The 15,359-nt window shown below is 34.5% G+C and overlaps 2 protein-coding genes and 1 long non-coding RNA gene across 3 annotated transcripts; 2 read left to right on the plus strand and 1 right to left on the minus strand.

Moving 5' to 3' along the window:
* Positions 1-275: 275 nt before the first annotated feature.
* Positions 276-2,207, minus strand: LOC135838984 (uncharacterized). Its single transcript, XM_065354828.1, has 2 exons — positions 1,924-2,207; positions 276-1,655 (listed from the first exon to the last, which is right to left on the minus strand). Exons 1-2 carry the CDS (start codon positions 1,942-1,944, stop codon positions 609-611), a joined length of 1,068 nt encoding a protein of 355 aa, XP_065210900.1. The 5' UTR covers positions 1,945-2,207; the 3' UTR covers positions 276-608.
* A 2,338-nt stretch (positions 2,208-4,545) lies between these two features.
* Tango4 (transport and golgi organization 4) lies at positions 4,546-7,132 on the plus strand. Its single transcript, XM_065354829.1, has 10 exons — positions 4,546-4,727; positions 4,797-4,903; positions 4,986-5,113; positions 5,189-5,424; positions 5,512-5,661; positions 5,755-5,949; positions 6,033-6,151; positions 6,237-6,438; positions 6,513-6,644; positions 6,779-7,132. The coding sequence occupies exons 1-10, from the start codon at positions 4,719-4,721 to the stop codon at positions 6,839-6,841; spliced, it is 1,341 nt and encodes a 446-aa protein (XP_065210901.1). The 5' UTR covers positions 4,546-4,718; the 3' UTR covers positions 6,842-7,132.
* A 5,164-nt stretch (positions 7,133-12,296) lies between these two features.
* On the plus strand, positions 12,297-13,757 carry LOC135841279 (uncharacterized). Its single transcript, XR_010557873.1, has 3 exons — positions 12,297-12,796; positions 12,942-13,176; positions 13,508-13,757. It is a non-coding gene; the product is annotated as an uncharacterized LOC135841279 (long non-coding RNA).
* The last annotated feature ends 1,602 nt before the right edge of the window (positions 13,758-15,359 follow it).

Raw genomic sequence — 15,359 nt, forward strand, 5'->3', positions numbered from 1 at the left:
AAAAATGGCTGTTTTTTGCAACAAAAAAAAAACTCCAAAAAACTCACTTTTTTCAAAAATTGTACTTACTAAATTTTGATTTTTTTTTTACAAAAATTACGAAATAGTGCCATTTTTTTGCTATTGTCAAAAGATTCTGCTTTTTATTTTGCCATTTGCTACGAGTAAACTTGTTTTAACGAATTGTCTAATATAAGAAAAATGTTTAAACAAGTTCTGTTCCATCAATGCAAAACCATTTCAAACATAGCTGAATCCATAAATCAAAGACAATCTTTCGTTTCATTGCGAATATAATTCAATAAAAAATTCATAAATTCAAATTTAAATAACGATACAAAATTCTAATCCTAATAACAAACTGTTGAACAGAGAATATCATTCTGTTCAAACCTTAGCTAGGCTAAACGTAGGCAAACAAATATCACCGGAAAACTTCCTACGGTAACAGATCGTTATTACGATACATGATACATTAAAATAACTAAAACTAAAATAAATAATAGGTAAACTTTAACTCGAGTATAAAATAGTTGGAAAAACATAAATAAAAAAGGTAAATCTAAGCCAATTCTCGACACATTCTCAGAACATCCCTTCGTCTTGGTTCAATTATAGTAGTATTCAAAATTAAGACAATACGAAATGCCAGTACTATCACGTAACGTAATAGTTCCATTATCTTCGTTCACTTCATCGATGAATTTTTGGCCGAAATTGAATCCCAGCACGACAGCTTTGTTCCAATACGGATTAAGGGCCACGTTCAAGCTGTGCGAATGATACGTATTGATTACAACGTCAATTGTGCCTTCATCGCGACAGGTTTGTAACTTGGGGAACCACCATGGCACGTAGAACACTTTATCGTACTCTAATTCTTCGGTTTCTTCGTCCGAGTACAAAAAATCATCGGACATGACGGACTTGGCCACACGCGGATCGTAAATAGCGTTCAGAGTAACATCGCTGATCGTCACCTGGAACGTGATCGGTTTACTAACCTCCCAATGCTGACCAGTCAACGGACGGTACTCCATGAACGTTCGCTCAGACTGTTTAATCTCCTCTATCTCCTCGAGAATATCTTCACTTTCTTCAGATTCCGAGCTGGATGCATCGGAATCATCACCAGATGGCGGTTCCGGTACCATTTCTTGAATTTTGCACTCCAATTCTTCGATTTGTTCGGTGAATTTTTGCATTTGAACGCGATTCGCAGCCATCGTCGAAGAAATCGAATGAACCTCCCAGCTCAGGTCGCTATACAGAGATTTGAAACTTTTGATGATGCTATCGGTTTCTTTTTTAAAATTATCCAATAATTCGGTCTGTTTCTTCTGAATAGAGTTGAATAGTTTTTCTTCCAACGATTTCATTAAAGTAGCTGAGATCGTACCGCTTTGATCGCCGTTTCCGGTCACCGGATTGGATTGATGGTCCTGATGAGGCGATACCGTAGTACTGGTACTGAGAGATGGCATATCGCCAGGACATTTCTTGATGTAATAAACTTTGCTATTAATCGGCACCTCGGTCTGGTATGTTTTATCAAACGCATTCCAATGCATCGATTCTGGTAAAGGATCGAGTAATGATAAAATGCTCGAAGATAGAAACCGGTGGTGATGCGCTTTATCGCATAGACCGAACACCTGCGAACAAATTCGAAATAAGTATTTCAATTTTAGTATATTTTACGAACGTTGAGTCGATTCAATACAATACGAAGATGGTACAGAATTTGGAAAACAACCACCAGTTGAATGCTTCAACACTGGTATTCGAAATATATTATATACATTCAACAGCAGGTAGGTATGGTAAATGATATTGTATTTCAATTGTTTCATATTTGTACTAATTGTATTACCGAATACGATAGACAAACAAAGAAACAATTATTTGATAAGAAAAACTTACCATGCTGGTCAAAGAATTCATTTCGATCTGTACCTTTTTCGCAGATCTCGTGTTATAATTGACTAATATTAGAATTGTATCTCTTCATGAAATCGAAACTCATACACTACAGTACTTCACGTTGCCACTTAAACTATCACGTTAGTTCTTATTTTCAAAAAAATACAGTGAAAACAACTAAGCAAATCGAACATGAAACATACATGCTTTCTTATCAATTATCAATAGGTAACGAACCAGTGGTCTAAAGACTGGGTGCACGAAAAGGTAAACACATACTTTTCTCGTGTAATCCTAACGTTCAAAGTTGTTCTGATTATCTCTCTATCAACTCGTTGAAATTTATATTTCTTTAGGAACTTTATCAAGGGGAGTCGTGTCTTCAATTTCTTTTACGCAGAAGAGGTAGGAGAATCTTTAAAAAAAAGCAAAAAAATGAAAATACGTAATCTCAAAATAGGTATATTATGTTAAAAAATTAATCGATCGAAGTGAAAATTATCTTCGTTTCTTCGTTGACTTCAATATTCCATTTTCAACACTCGTACTCAATTTTTTCCAAAAAAAATAATAAATAAAAAAGTACCTACCTAACGACCCTAACGTTAGAGCAACTTTTGCTGGAGAATCCAGATCGTCCTGAAAACGGTTCCAATCGATTCAGAGAGTCAAATTTCAGGTAATTTTTTGCAAAAATTGACAGTTTTGGAATAAAAAAATTTTAATGTGAGAAAATATACCTACCCATTCACTTTCTGGAGTCAACTTATTCCCACAATCATAGTAAACTCAGACTCAGAGGCACATTTTTTGCACGATCAAAAAAATTAACGTCGAGTGGATGGGACTGGAAATACTGTGTCGTTCTTGGAGCAGTATTGTAGCCATTGTAGGCGATTTTGAAGTCGCTGGAGAAAATCCAACTTTTGCTGAAAGCTACAGATCAGCCTGAAAATGGTTCCAATCGATTTGGAGGGTCAACTTTATGAAGGATAGCTGAAGCTGTCCCCTTGAATTTGCAATATTCATCTGCTCCAATCGATTTGAAGAGTAGAACTTATGACAGGATTAAATTTTCAGCTGCTGAAGTCAATTAAAACTTTTTCTGGAGCGATTTGAAATTTCTGAAGAAGGGTCAAATTTTGCTGGTGCTTCAGATGGGCTGGAAAATTGTGGCAATCGGTTCGGAGGGACGAGGGGTCGACTTTGATGTATAAACGGAGTTTCAGATTTTTATTTCTTTATTTTTGCTCTTTTTGTAGAAAATTAATAATATAACAGTTAGGTAGAAGTTTTAAATAGGTAGTGTGGTCACGTACCCTGAGGTGGCCTCTTTGATGTTTAACAACTGAAAAAATTTTAAGCCAAGTACAGATTTTGGAAAAATAGATAGTTGAAACCAAAAACATTTTCAAGCAACTTGACTTTATGGCATGCTAGGTACGCTAACTTTTATTCTGAACTAAGAATTTAAAAAAAATGGTCGCCCTTTGTCAATTGCAGCAAGTTGGTTTTTTATTCCATTTTCAGATAATATATACCTACGCATATTTGCCAAAAATAATGGTAAATAGACTGAATGGTTTCAGTGACCAGGTTCAGCATAATTTGAATATCCTACTTTTATTCAAAAGTGGCCACCAGAAAATACCTCAACTGACAGAAAAAGTTTTGAACTGGATCAAGCTAAATCAAAAGAGCATATAAGAACGAATTACCAACCAAAATTTAATTTCTAAGCATGAAGTGCATTTTTGGATTTCTGGTGAATTTTTAAAAATCAAATCTGGGCCAAAAAATGAAGAAAATCTAAAATTTTACCAATTTGACCTAGAATTAGAAAGCTCAAGTACCAGCCTAATTTTGGACTTTATGAATTATTAAATAGAAAGGAAACTGTTTCAATTTCAAATCAGTTTGACTTTTGAGCAGTTCTGGAGCTTCCAGAAAAGTTTTGAATGTTGAAATTCTTACAAAATAATATAAAATATTACCTAAGGAAGTTGCGAGTTGCAAGATATGCTTACTTTAATTTCAATTTTCAACATACCGTGTCCGTGTCACTGTCAAGTGCCAACTGCCAACTGAAGAACAATTATTTTTTTTTAATTTCAGTTTCTTATAAAATTTCATAAAAGTTGAAAATAGCCTACGTCTAACGGTCAAAAATGTCAAAATTAATTTTAATTTTTTAACACCTATGAACGTGTTTTGATTTTGACTGAAATCAGAAATCCTCATCCTCAAGGCTCAAACTCAATACAAAATTCAATTCAATGTCGAAAAAAATGGTCTTCCATGATTTCATTTTCAATTTTCATCATTTCATCCTAAATCCCTTTTGCTCTGGGCTCTGGAGTCTGGAGCAGGAGCACAGAATTAAGAAATCGCTGGAGGAAATGGAAAAATAAAAATACAAATAAAATAATATCTACAATTAATTTAAAATATTAAAATTTAAAATTAAATTAAATTAAATTTAAATTATTCAAAATTTAAAATTCAAAATCAAATCGTAAAAATGGCATTGTATTACGGTAATTACGGTAAATCAGTCGTTCAGCTCTCAGGGATATCTATCCAGTTTTCCGTCATAAATCTATAAATTTTGATTATTTTTGTTTGTATCATTTTTTCGAATTTTTTTGAAGATACGCCGAAGTTCTTCTGTAAAATGGTATAAATTGAAAATTTAAAAATATTGTATAATTACTTCTTCATATTCCTGTACATACGAACTTGACGTAGTAATATTATTCATTACTCAAGCACTGTCATAATTTTCCAACTGCAAAATGGTCGAGGTAAGTTAGCACATTTTGATAAAAACACCATCATTCGTTCCTCATTTCATTTAAATTTCTATTTCGCAGGAAGTACATCGACATACCGTACACACATTAGTGTTCAGATCTCTGAAAAGAACTCACGATATGTTCGTTGCTAATCGAAAGCTACTTCCACCGTTGGATGAAGAAGCGTAAGTAATCACACATTAGCCGGTTCTTTAGCAGTTATCAGTAACGTATCACTCATTACTCGAACATTGTTCTGTTTAACAGAGAAAAGATCAAGATGAAAATCAAAGCGAAAGACCAATACGGTGACATCGTAGCTAAAGTAGACTATAATAAATTATCTAGGAAGAATGAAATTGAATCTAAAACTAGAGATGACGATATTCATTCTGGTACGTGTGTTATTATTATAAGTATCTCGTTACTCTCGATCACATTATAATAATATTTTTATGTTGATTATGTAGATTTGGAATCAGATAGTTCGAACGCTCTAGTACCAGTGCCCGAAGAATCATTTACTCCTAGCACAGCTGTCGTACCTGTTCAGCAGAGAAAAGCTCTATCGTTACCTAAACCCAAGTGGCATCCTCCCTGGAAACTATACAGAGTTATTTCTGGCCATTTGGGTTGGGTCAGATGTGTCGCAGTCGAACCTGGAAACGAATGGTTTGCCACCGGCTCTGCCGATCGTGTTATTAAAGTGAGTGTTTTTCATTCAAACAATACATTCTTGCTTCATTCTCAAAACACAAAATATAATTCTCGTTAATTTTAAACGCTCTTTTAGGTATGGGAAATGAGCACCGGTAAACTAAAAGTTTCTCTGACTGGTCACGTTAGTAGTGTTAGAGGACTCGCGATTAGTAAACGACATCCATACTTATTCAGTTGCGGTGAAGATAAACAAGTCAAGTGTTGGGATTTAGAATACAATAAAGTGAGTTTCGTTCCTTTGGATCGAATTACATAATAGATCAAGAAAGTTTCTAAATTAACGATCGCCTTTTTTTTTTTTTTTTTTTTCTTACAGGTAATTCGACATTATCATGGTCATTTAAGCGCAGTATATTCTTTAGCATTGCATCCATCTTTGGATATATTATTAACAGCCGGAAGAGATGCTACGGCTCGTGTTTGGGATATGCGAACTAAAGCCAATGTCCATACTTTAACTGGACATACATATACTGTAGCTAGTGTTATAGCGCAAGATTGCGAACCTCAAGTAAATCATATTTCCTACTTTATTATTTTTTAATCTGATCTACTCGAGTAATGAGCAAATGCATTAAAAATTCTCTACTTTAGGTCATCACCGGTTCGCACGATTGTACTATTAGATTATGGGATTTAGCTGCTGGAAGATCAATAACGACGCTGACTCATCACAAGAAAAGTGTTCGATCTGTGATATTTCATCCTACTTTGTAAGTATATCAGTCGATCTGAATCAATCTTAATACCGATTCGTACTCCTTTTAAACTACTTTTCATCATTGTACAAATTTCTAGGTACATGTTTGCTAGCGCTAGTTCGGATAATATCAAGCAATGGAGATGCCCTGAAGGAAAATTCGTTCAAAATTTGTTCGGTCATAACGCTATTATTAATTGTTTAGCCATTAACGGAGACGGAGTCATGGTTTCGGGAGGTGACAACGGTACAATTCACTGTTGGGATTGGAGAACAGGATATAACTTCCAGAGATTACAAGTGAGGATTGTAATGCATTATTTGTTCGTGAGGTTGAATTATTTTTCTAAAACGTGGTTCGCTTTTTTCATCAGGCGCCTGTTCAACCTGGATCTATGGATTCTGAATCAGGTATATCAGCTATGTGCTTTGACCAAAGTGGCACCAGATTGATTACAGCTGAAGCTGATAAAACTATCAAAGTGTATCGAGAGGATGAAACCGCGGTAAGTGATCAAATTTTGAATGCAATCTTATGAGAACAGTACTTGAATCGAACATCATACGACGAGTGTTACCCACTCATGTCAGAAAACCTACAAATATGATTTTTTGATATTAAATTTCATTTTGTTTTCAGACCGAAGAAAGTCATCCCATTGTATGGAGACCGGATTTATTGAACTCCAGCCGAAGATATTAGAAAAATTACCGGTGTAACATCAGAGTATGATTAATGAAGAATCGGCTGAGTCGAAGGTAAAAAATTGTATTGAAGATCCGTGTTGATTATTAAATTGATATTTATTCTTGGAGCATTTCTTAAGAATTTTTGACGAACGATAAAATGTTCCATTAATAATGGACATGATCATTTTACTCATGTAATCACATGAACAATGTGAATATTTATTATAAATTACATTTTACTACTACAAATGGAGACAGAAATTGAGAAAAATACCAATAAATGTGTTTTGTATTCATCTTTGTACGATATGTGTTTTCATTGGGTTCTTCCCCTTCCCGTGATTCTTCTCAGGTACAGCGATTTGTACAAATTTAGAAACTTTTCTCGGGAACAGGAAAGTATGGAGTTTTTTCGTTCATTTAGAGTCATTGCGTTTGTATAGTAAGAATTTCCCCGGCTATTAATTTCACTCTATGAATTTCCCGTCATTTTTAGAAACTGGAAAAACAAAAATAAATACAGTTCTCAAAAATATTACGTGTGATGAACGAGAAAATTGAAAAAAAAATCATATCATATTTATAGGCATTTCCGTTGATCTATTCTCAGGCGAACACCTCGATTATGTTTTTTTTTATTGGATCCATTGGAGAAAAATATTCTGAAAAAATGAAATTATCTGACCCCATTACTTTTCTATTTTGAAGATTTAAATTTTCCCATTTTGGAACCTTCTCAGATTGACTTTTGTTTTGTCTTGTGTTGTCAATGAGAATATTCTTATGTGGTATGTGGTTATTTTAAAAATTCTCAAATCTTCATTAAGTTTGGTAAAAAAATGGCCCAATTTTTATGAAATTTTGACTTTAGCTGCGAATATTCACGAATGCCACCTCTGATGGTTTCGAGTCTAAAAATGCCCCAAAACTGGTTATCGATTAATTTGTCGAAAATGGGCGGTTGCTCTACCGCAACTAAATTTTATTAAAGCATCTTAAATTTTCTGATTTTCAAAGGATTAATTTAAAATATGTACATTTTTAAAAACAAAAAAATGATTCTCGCTTTATCAAAGGGTCATTCCATGTCAACTCAACCAGCGTTTTTGGGTCATGTCCTTCGATCTTGCTCAAATTTTTTTCACAATATCTACCCATCCAGTAAGTAAGAAAGCCGCAATCAGTTTGGTCCCAGCCCCCTTAGGGGGCGGGTGGGGGGCTTCCATTATTTTCACATTGTCTCGAGGTGCTCAACTTCAGCAGCCAATTCCTCCAAAACTATCATACTTTGATCAAAACTGATTTCACAGTTCGAAAGGGCATTGAATTTTAAACTTTTCAAGTATTTTGAAATTTTCAAAAGTCGAAAGTTGAACTTTCGATTTGAAAGTTCAAATTTCAAAATGACGCTGTAAGTGAGAGCTACCATTTAAAATTTTGAAAAAATTTCCATAGATGTACATTTTGATACTTTTCCGAAACATTTAGGTTTCGAGATGGCACTCGTTGACGGAGGGTGAGCACCCCCACCCCCAATTTTGGGTGAAACTTTCAAAAGAAAATCTGGGGCATGTGATATATCGAATTGTATGTTTTCGGGGATGCTGAACACGAATATGACGTCAGATTTTTGATGGGACCCCCATCCACGGCCCCAGCACCTCCTCAAAGGGGGTAAAAGTTCAAAAAAGCGTTTTTTTCGTGTGACACATGGAATACATAGTATGTTTTTGGTGACGCTGAACACGAATATGACGTCAGATTTGTGATTGGACCCCATCTACAGCCCACAACAATTTTTTTGGACTTTTACCTATTGGGGGAGGTTCTGGGGGCCATGGGTGAAGTCGATTTGAAAAACTAAGGCAATATTCATGTTCAGCGATATCGAAAACATACGTTTGCATGTGTCACACGAATGTAACAATTTTTGGAGGGGGTCACCCCCTTTGGAGAGGTGCTGGGGGCCGTGGATGGAGTCCTATCAAAAATCTGACGTCATATTCGTGTTCAGCATCCCCGAAAACATACAATTCGATATATCACATGCCCCAGATTTTCTTTTGAAAGTTTCACCCAAAATTGGGGGTGGGGGTGCTCCCCTTCCATCAACGAGTGCCATCTCGAAACCTAAATATTTCGGAAAAGTATCAAAATGTACATCTATGGAAATTTTTTCAAAATTTTAAATGGTAGCTCCCACTTACAGCGCCATTTTGAAATTTGAACTTTCAAACTGAAAGTTCAACTTTCAACTTTTGAAAATTTCAAAATACTTGAAAAGTTCAAAATTCAATGCCCTTTTGAACCTGTGAAATCAGGTTTGATCAAAGTATCATAGTTTCGGAGGAATGGGCTGCTGAAGTTGAGTACCTCGAGACAATGTGAAAATAATGGAAGCCCCCCACCCACCCCCTGAGTGGGCTGGGACCAAACTGATTGCGGCTTTCTTACTTACTGGGTGGGTAGATATTGTAAGAAAAATTTGAGCGAAATCGAAAGACATGACTTTCAAAATCGCCTTTTTTTGGTTGAGTTGATATGGAATGACCCAAAAAAAAAATTAACAAATAGGGTAAAGTCGCCAGTAGTTGAACAGATTTTTGATACTTTTTAATAAAAAACAATCTACAGCTCAAGTTGATATTTTTTTGAAAACTTTTGTAAGTACATCTAAAAGAACACAGTTTTCCTTACATTTTGATTTGTGTTTCACATTCGTAAGTGCATTTTTGAGATTTTTACGATCATTTCAGAAAGTGTCCAAAAAACCCCAGTAATTGACACCCGGTTTATCGAGCAGGAAAATGTGATTATGAATCAATCAAAAGTAGTTGGAAAGAAAGTGTATCTCATTAGCTTTCAAATGGTATAATAACCATCTCAAAATGTTCAAAATTGTTTGATGGAAAAATAATTGTAAAACACTTTGCAAAATTTTCATGGTAAAAATAAAAGTTGATAAAACGCAAAAAGTATGACTGATAATCATCACCTAACTCACGGCCAATAATAAGCGAGGTATGAATTAATTTTTAGTGCAATCAGTGTTTTCAATAATCACACTGGGACACCAAAATGGCGATTTTTGTGACGTAGGTGTCAACTACTGGATCATGTCAACTACTGGGCGGCTATTACCGAAATATTTTTGCTTCCGCAATCGCCGCAATCGACGTAATGAGCGTTGCAAATTATTGGCGTTATCTGGAAAAATAAAAAATTTTAATTGTTAATTGGGCTTTTATTAACATTATTGTTACTCAAATATTAAAATAACGCACATTACGCTCAACACGGTTGCTTTTTATTTACGCAAACGACGCAATCTTTTACGTTCATTGCGTTGGATTACGTCGATTGCGGAGGCAAAAATATTTCGGTAATAGCCGCCCTGGTGACTTTACCCTATTGTAATTTTTTTCAAAAAATCTTGCTTTTTTCAAAAATTGGCCGAAATCCTCGTTTTTTTTTGCCAGAAATTGTCACAATTAAATCTAAAATTGTTGATTCGGTATAAAGTTTTGAAAACATGATAAAAATATTTTTGAACCCACCCCCCCCCCCCGGTTTGGAAATATCCAATGACACTAAAAAAGCGAAAAAATAGCGTGTGCAATTTTGTCCCCATTTCCAAATAAATTATGAAAGTGTTTGAAAAATATCCAACAAAAATCCTACTTACTTATTTATTTTGAAATTTTTTCAGACACCCTGTTCCTTGTAATGTTTAAGTTATTGTCGTTTTATACTTTTCATTTTCAATTATCATTATTTTATTAGAAACTGGAAAGATGAAAATAAATACGGTTCTCAAAAATATTACGTGTGAAGGAGATAATATCATATTTTACGTATTTCCGTATTCATTATCAGTTAACTGATTCACGCCTATTACAAATGTGTGATTACTTTCTTTCAAAAGAATTGTCACCATGACGAGAAATTGTATGTGCCATAATTATATTAATGATTCAGTATATATTCTTTTTGCGTAGCTATATTTAATATTGCAGTCATGACAAACATCTTGTTTTGTCATTTTCAGCATTTTTTTCATTCGAAGTGTCCGCCTCCAATTTGAATGGAATTTCGGTTTTTGAAAAAAGCAAGGTCCGAAACTCCCATAATCAAAATTTCAGCTGGCCAAATTGAATTTTCAATTCATAGCGAATTTTTGAAAATCCTACATTAGGTAAATATTTTTGTTGCTTGATGTCTTTTTTTTTTGGATGAATAAAGTGTTCTAATCAAAAGTCATCTAGGTATTATTTTTTTGATGCAATTTTCCAACAACTATAAAAATTTGTTCTGAAATTAGTACATAGGTAGGTATAAACTCTCTTAAACGGAATTTCACCATTTTTGTCCATGCTGAAGACTTCAGCGAATTTACACCCATTTTTGTTCATTTTCTGGCGGACACCTCGAGTGTATTAATTTTGAAATTTGCACGAAAGATTGTCGGTTGTTTGACCCCCCGTACCCCTCCTGTTTTGCATATTTAAATTTCCCCTGTTTTAAAGCCTTCAGATTGATTTTTGTTTTGTCTTTGTCCACTTTTTTTGAATTTTTTCAGAAGACGAGAGAGTTGATGTGGCCTGCTAAAAATCGAGTCCTGACATATTCTCGACCTGAGTAACGACTTCAATCGTTAATTCAGTAAATTTAAAATTAATTTCCATGCCTTCTGGAATTATTTGAAAATTTTGGAGAAATCAAAAATTACGCTGGAGGTTTCAATATGAACCAAAATGGCAAAATTCTGATCCAGAGGAGGGAGGGGAAGGACAAATTCAACAAAATATAGCCATTTGTACCAAAAAAAAAACATTTTTTAGTAACAGAAAATTATAGGTACCTACTGATTTTTTGAATTTTTTCTTCTGTAAGTTGAAAAGTAGGTAGGTACTCAAAATTCAAAAAAAATTTGGAGAAATCGAAAATCGACAGAAGGCTTTAAAATGACCAAAAATCGTGAAATTTTGTTCGAGGGAGTTTATATCAGTTTCTTTTCAGGACTAATAAGTGCTCAACTGCTCATCAATTCATAATTTTTTTTTTACTAAATTGCTCCCAAAAAAATGGGAAAAATAAACATATGATGCCAGGATTGGCAGGATTTACAAAAATTCTCCTCCGAAAATCAAAAAAACAATTTGGGCAGCTTTATTTCATTATGGTTGTGACGTTTTCAGATCTATTCTCTTGTGATATGATTACCTATATTTTTAGTTTCATTTGTTTTAGGCAATTTTATTCGTTAAGTTACCTACTCAATTTCTGGACATTTGTAGGTTGGGAAAGGTTCACTGTTAGGACCTAATTTTATGCAATATATCTTCAACTTTTGAAGTCCTATACAAACTTTTGGCATGCACAACAGAAAAAAAGTTTTTAGAGCTCAAATATTTAGAATATAGGTACTTACTCCTTTCAAGATACTACAATTAATTTCGAATTTGAAATGAATAACCATTTCTTAATACTTCTGTGATCAATTTTTCATGCTTTCCGGAGATGATTTGAACAGAGGGAAAAAGGGTGAAACTCATCGCTTACAACGTAAAACCACTGAGTATAAGGATAGAAATAATATCAGGCTTCGAGGAATTTCTGGAAACAGTCATATCTCAAACCTCGAGGGGGAGGGGATCGCTGAATCACATACTATGTATAAATAGTCGCCTATAATAATCGTTGTTGTTAGTTATTCAGTGAGTTTCGATTTATACACATTTATTTATTCAACTTATCTTTCACGTGAGTTTTTCTCATCGAACAACATATCAAAATTTTGTACACGGTTCGGAATTTTCGAAGATTTCTCTGCTATAAATTCAGCAACAGTACAGGATCAAATATGAAGAACATTGCAATTTTCGTAATTGGTATTTTCATCGCAAGTGCTATTGGGACTCCAATAAATGAGCCACTTTCATCACAAAATTCTGCGGAGAATGAAATAGTGAGTAAAAAATATTTTTGCTTCTATCTGCTTGTCAGGCTAATAATTTGACATCGACATTTAATCTACCTACTAAGTATAATAAGATAGTAATCAGTTTAATATTCCTTCTTGTTTTGTTTTTTTTTTACCATCATGCCTCCAGGTATCCAATTCAGCATCTATTTTGGAGGTTAAAGAACACGAACCCAATTCATATGAAATGGTGGATGAGCTACACAAATGCGCCGTAGTAATGTTTTATGGATATCAAAAGTGCAACCTTCAGTGTATAGGGTATTGTCAATGGAAAAAATGTGGCTCATTCAAAAAATGCGATAAGATACCAGGCACAAAAACGAGGAAAGGCAGTAAATACGCGTGCTATTGCCAGCAATCAGGTACCTGTACCCATTTTTAAATCTTTCAATACGCGTAATGTATAAATGGTTCAATTTATTCAAGAAGGTACTCATTTTACTGTTATATCAAAAGTATAAATATTATTAGGGAGCAAGTAGGTTCCTACGCTGAAAATTACTTTATTTAATCCACTCTTTTAAGGTTTTTTAATTCGACGCTCTCTAAAAATGTTAGGAAAATATTATGAAAGAAATAATTAAGCTGCTGGTCGTGAAATCTTTCGAATATTTTCATCTTGAAATGAAAATTTTTAAAAATTAGTTCACATGTTGAAATCATGTATTGAAATTTATATTTAAAATTTTTCAGAGCCGAAAATGATGATAAAGGATGAATTAGAATTGGACAAGACTTTTGCAAGTGTAGAAAATGCAAATATTCTGGAAGCACCGGCAAAAAATACCACAATTCCGAAGTTGACGAACTCTCCAGAACTTGAAGAACTTGAAAACCCAGATTATGAAGAGTGAAAGTTGCCACTGTAAATTAGCACTTATTCTAATTTTTAATGAAAGAGTTTGTAAAAATTCATACGAGTATGATATTATTCAAATATAGACTAATTTAGAATCTGAAATTTTTTAAAATTTGATTTACGAATATTTCTACCAGATTTTTTTAACCATTTGGGAGAAAAGTGCTCACACCGTCTCGAGGTACTCAACTTCAGTTCAGCAGCCCATTCCTCCAAAACTATGATACTTTGATCAAAACTGATTTCACAGTTTGAAAGAGTATTGCATTTAGAACTTTTTAAGCATTTTGAAATTTACAAAAGTTGAAAGTTGAACTTTCAAATTGAAAGTTCAAATTTCGAAATGGCGCTGTAAGTGGGAGCTACCATTTAAAATTTTGAAAAAATCTCCATAGATGTGCCTTTTGATGTTTTTTCGAAATATTCAAGTTTCGAGATGGGATCTCTCAATGGAAGGGGAGTACCCCCACCCCCAATTTTGGGCGAACCTTTTGAAAGAAAATCTGGGGCATTTGATATATCGAATTCTATGTTTTTGATGACGCTGAACACGAATATGACGTCAAATTTTTGATAGGACCCCATCCACGGCCCCCAGCACCTCTCCAAAGGGGGTAAAAGTTCAAAAAAGTGTTTTGTTCGTGCGACACATGGAATAGTATGTTTCTGGTGACGCTGAACACGAACCCATCCATGGCCCCCAACAATTTTTTTTAACTTACCTATTGGGGAGAGCTTCTGAGGGCCATGGATGAAGTCGATTTGAAAAACTATGGCAATATTCGTGTTCAGCAATATCGAAAACATACTATTTCATGTGTCACACGTATGTAATCATTTTTTGGGTGGGGGTCACCCCCTTTGGGAAGGTGCTGGGGGCCGTGGACAGGTCCAATCAAAAATCTGACGTAATATTCGTGTTCAGCGTCACCAAAAACATACTATTCCATGAGTCACACGAACAAAACACTTTTTTGAAATTTACCCCCTTTGGGGAGGTTCTAGGGGACGTGGATGGGGTCCTATCAAAAATTTGACGTCATATTCGTGTTCAGCGTCATCAAAAACATAGAATTCGATATATCACATGCCCCAGATTTTCTTTCAAAAGTTTCACCCAAAATTGGGGGTGGGAGTGCTCCCCCTCCATTGAGAGATCCCATCTCGAAACTTAAATATTTCGAAAAAACATCAAAAGGTATCTATGGAAATTTTTTCAAAATTTTAAATGATAGCTCCCACTTACAGCGCCATTTTGAAATTTAAACTTTCAATTTGAAAGTTCAACTTTCAACTTTTGAACATTTCAAAATGCTTAAAAAGTTTTAAATGCAATACGCTTTCGAACTGTGGAATCAGTTTTGATCAAAGTATCATAGTTTTGGTGGAATGGGCTTCTGAAATTGAGTACCTCGAGACAGTGTGAAAATAATGGAAGCCCCCCACCCGCCCCCTGAGGGGGCTGGGACCAAACTAATTGCGGGGTTCTTACTTACTGGGTGGGTATATATTGTGAAAAAAATTTGAGCGAAATCGAAAGACATGACTCAATGAGTTGATATGGAATGACCCAAAAGTAAGGATAGCAATGAAAAAAATTTCGAACAATTGAAAAAAGTGGTATGTGATTCTAATTCTGAAACCGGTTTCACCCCAAAACCGAAACTGAGAAGACTTCGGTGACAA

Source organism: Planococcus citri, chromosome 3 (assembly GCF_950023065.1).
Source record: "Planococcus citri chromosome 3, ihPlaCitr1.1, whole genome shotgun sequence".
NCBI classification, from domain to species: Eukaryota; Metazoa; Arthropoda; class Insecta; order Hemiptera; family Pseudococcidae; genus Planococcus; species Planococcus citri.